The sequence below is a fragment of the Austrofundulus limnaeus genome, unplaced genomic scaffold (assembly GCF_001266775.1).
Source record: "Austrofundulus limnaeus strain Quisiro unplaced genomic scaffold, Austrofundulus_limnaeus-1.0 Scaffold2, whole genome shotgun sequence".
Classification (NCBI taxonomy): Eukaryota; Metazoa; Chordata; class Actinopteri; order Cyprinodontiformes; family Rivulidae; genus Austrofundulus; species Austrofundulus limnaeus.
This window is the reverse complement of record NW_013952404.1, coordinates 7,328,310-7,332,153: the sequence shown is the minus strand read 5'-3', so window position 1 is coordinate 7,332,153 and position 3,844 is coordinate 7,328,310. Positions and strand designations below refer to the sequence as shown.

General features: G+C 41.3%; 2 protein-coding genes across 2 annotated transcripts in view; one reads left to right on the top strand and one right to left on the bottom strand.

Moving 5' to 3' along the window:
- mis18bp1 (MIS18 binding protein 1) overlaps positions 1-1,130 on the bottom strand; it is a 10,309-nt gene extending 9,179 nt beyond the window's left edge. Inside the window, exon 1 of the mRNA XM_014013934.1 lies at positions 295-1,130. Coding sequence (XP_013869388.1) covers positions 295-1,036 — 742 coding nt within the window. The 5' untranslated portion in view covers positions 1,037-1,130. The remainder of the gene's footprint in view (positions 1-294) is intronic.
- A 761-nt stretch (positions 1,131-1,891) lies between these two features.
- Positions 1,892-3,844, top strand: part of LOC106521377 (serine protease HTRA2, mitochondrial) — a 10,605-nt gene continuing 8,652 nt past the window's right edge. The window contains exons 1-2 of the mRNA XM_014013922.1: positions 1,892-2,520; positions 3,049-3,253. Coding sequence (XP_013869376.1) covers positions 2,084-2,520; positions 3,049-3,253 — 642 coding nt within the window. The 5' untranslated portion in view covers positions 1,892-2,083. The remainder of the gene's footprint in view (positions 2,521-3,048; positions 3,254-3,844) is intronic.

Here is a 3,844-nt window from a genome sequence, read left to right as displayed (position 1 = left end):
TGTCTATACCTTATTGTAATGTGTGTAAATATACTTAGCACAAAAAGTGAGGAAATGTGTTTGATTATTATTATTTTTTGTAATAATACTTCTTGTCAATAAGTCTTATGATAGGCAGCACCAGAAGCTTAAAACAAGTGTCAAACAGCAACAACAGAAATAAGCTGTCAGGCAGAGAAGATTTGGCTTTTTTTTTTTCACACTCAGTTTTACTGCTCATCCCACAAGTGCATGTTCCTTACAAATGTGGCGCACCATTTGAAAGAGGAAATTAATCTAGATTATCTAACGCACCTTTTTTGCAACTGAACATTGGTTGTGGGCGCGTGGCTTCATCCTGGGTTATCCCTGACTGCTCAGCAGGGAATCCTCTACCGTGACCCAAATCCTGCAGGTTAGTGCTGTTGTGGGTATAATCCTGAGTGGAAGCAGGATTTCTCCTTTCCTCTGGGGCTCTGATGAACGTATCTGTCTCCTGCTGATCCAGTTTCCTCTTCCTCAGCCTGCTCCTTATTGGGGAAAACACACTGGCGGAAGTGAAAGGGGTAGTTTTCTTCTCAAACACACTTCTTGCACAGTTCTCAGCGGGCTGCATCTTCACTGGATCCCCTCTGGATGCGATGAAACCATTCGAGTTACTGGTCTGATCTCCGTTGACCACAGGGAGAAGTTGAGAAACAGCGGTTGACTCCAGGAAAGCTCTGCCCCTTCGTACGTCAGTTGTCAGAGAGGTTTCCTTCAGCGGTTTACGAGGATGACCGCTGGGTTTTTGAGGACTCGAAATGGGCGACAGAGTCAATGCCTCCGCGTCGTTGTGGCAAGGACCGAACTCCCGGTTCTCCTTGAATTCGGTTTTCTTCCCGGGCGAGTGAAATCCTGCTCCTCCGTGTTGCTCTATGATGTTATACAGCGAACCGTTGCATGTAAAAACTCCCCCATTCGCCTCCCGTTGAACTTTCGACTTTAGCTTCGCAAACACCTTAGCAGGAGACTCGAAGCCGACACGTGACTGTTGTAAGAAATTATACGACGTCATGGTTTGGGGATCAATTTAACAAAACTTAAAACAACCGACACGTAAACTAGCTGCTAAATCGCTAGCCCGCAATTTTCAAAATTCTCAGCATTGCCGCGTTTCCTGTGACGTACTTTCAAAACAATACGTCACTACCGGTTTTCTTCTTCTTCGTATTTACTATTTTCAAGCAAAAAGTTCTGCAATTTTTGGCATGTTATAAAATGAATTTTGGAAATAGAAATCTAGAAAAGTAAAAGGAAACTATGAGAGGANGAATGCACCATGTGGAAAGGTTCTGAAACGGGCGTCTCTTGAACGTTACTTTACACCCGGACTCTGACCGCAGCAGAAGCACCGTGAGTGTGTGGAGCCAGTTTATATTCTGTGTGGAGCTAAAAGAAAATAAATGTTTGGATAAAAACTACTCCATTCGTGGACTGATGTCTTCAAGCTGCAACATATATATATAAGTTCCATCTGTAGTAAGGCAAGAAACCGTGGGAAACCAGTCATTTTCACAACTAAACAATTCATTTTAATTTCTTTAAAAGTATTCATGCATAATCTTTTGTAGAAGCAGTTTCCTTAAATGAACTCTTGATTTCGTTTAAAAATTGGATTTTCTTATTTGACTTGTCATGAATTTCTTAGATTAAAGTTTAATTTTCTCAATGGAGAAATCATGATCAAAAAATGGACGAAAAATTAATATTTTTTCGGAAATCTAGCCGTGATCAATTGTTTTCATTGACAGCCCGCCCCTCACAAGATGGCGTCGTGCTCATACCACGGCGGACTGGCGTCATGTGACTGGCGTCTGAACTCCAAAAAGCGTAGAAGAAGAGTAACAACGCATGCGCAGTTAAAGTTGAACTTCCTGCGTACGATGGTCACTCCCCGAACAAGGGTAATTAAAGGAAGTGTTACATTGTCTCGCTTGTAAGGTAGCCAAAATGAATATTACTACTATAATGGAGTAGTTTATTTAGTTTACACGTATTTCAATAGAAAGTGTTGTTATTCCGGGTAAAAACTCGTAACTTAGGCTGTGACTGATGCAACAACATGGCAGTAAGTTGTGTCAGTAGGTGTTCTCTGTCAGCGTTAAGGACACACGCTCAGTGTCCGGGACTGAAGGCGGTCAGCCGGGTGTCTTCTGCTGCCGTTTGTAAAATCGGAGAGCCGCAGGGAGGCACACGCATTGAAAGAAAATCTCCGGCTTTGGGAGGAGGAGGAGAAGGAGGAGGTTGGAAAGGCAGCTCTACCCTGTTAAGGACGGTCTCGGTGGGTTTGGGGATCTGCGGAGCCGCGTTTCTGGACAGTGGAAAGGACGAAAAGGGAGACAGTAAAGTTTCTGTACCTGGAAGTTTTCTGGAACTCCTGCCCTCAGCTCGCTGTGCTCACCCCTTCAAACCCGACAGCCCCCGCTTCAAATACAACTTTATAGCTGATGTAGTGGAGAAGTCCACCCCAGCTGTGGTTTATATTGAAATTCTGGGCAGGTGAGTTGACCTTTTCATCTCCTCTATAATTGTCTCTACAAAACATTCTTATTGGAAATAAGATCTTTTCTTTAATTTTTGCTGAGGTTTTCTAAATGTTTGTTAAAATGACTGAGATGTTAAAAGGCAAATAAAAACAAGTGAATTTTTACCAAAGCACAGATCAATAAAATGTGACACCTTCTACTTTTATTTTATCAAAGATTATGGCAGCTCGATGGTTCACATTGTGTGCTGATGTGTATCATATCACCTAATTCTAACCAACACACAGCTCTGATGTTAGCTTGCCTTCAGGCCCAGGCATCCCTCGCAAAAGAACTCTGTGATCTCAGTGGGATTTGCCGAGTTAAATAAAGATGAATAAATAGATTCAACAACCTGAAAATACACTCAAGTTGTAAATATTTCACAGTAATGTGTATTTTAATAGTCTGTGAAYTGATTTTCCTCTTTCATTGGTCTATAAATACAGCATAAAGTGGCTTAAAATCACAAAGTCTGAGAGTTGCTTTTGTTCTTCTACAGACATCCATTCTCAGGAAGAGAAGTTCCCGTCTCAAATGGCTCAGGTTTTATCATCAGCAGCGACGGCCTCATCATCACCAACGCTCACGTCGTGGCCAACAAGAGAGGCGTCCGTGTGAAGCTCACCAACGGAGACACGTACACTGCTACTGTGCAGGATGTTGATCCCGAGGCCGACATCGCCTCCATCAAAATCACGCCGAAGGTGAGCGGAAAGTGAAAGTCGAATGTTTCTTGTTCAGTCGGATCCATATGTGTTCAAAGGACAGGCGGACAGTTTCATACTTTTCTATTTTTTAAAGCAATTTCTTCACAAGATCTCTTGATTTGTTAGATGACAAAGTTTAGAAGTGGATTAGGCCCAAAAAAAAAAAATAATAAAATAAAATCAGAACTCTGACTTTATTTTCCCAGAATTTATCTTTTCTAATCCTCTTCTGTGCGAGAGCCACTCAGATTCACAAAATATATTCAGTCACATGGTCAAAAACTTTATTTACTGTACATAATGCCAGAAAGTGTTTTTTTTTTCACCATTTTAATGATCTTCCTCTTGTTCCAGATTTTCCAAATTAAAATATGTCTGTGGTTCACACAGTCCTGTATTCTACAGTCCTGATCAAAATCTGAAGACCAGTCAAAAAAGTGCAAGAATTTGCATTTTGCACTATTGGATCTTAAGAAGGTTCTAAGTAGAGCTTCACAATGTTAAAAAAAAAAAAAGAAATCATTGCAAGAGACAAGAACTTTTGAGAAGGGGATTGTCTGAAAACTGCATTTACACTCAAACATGATT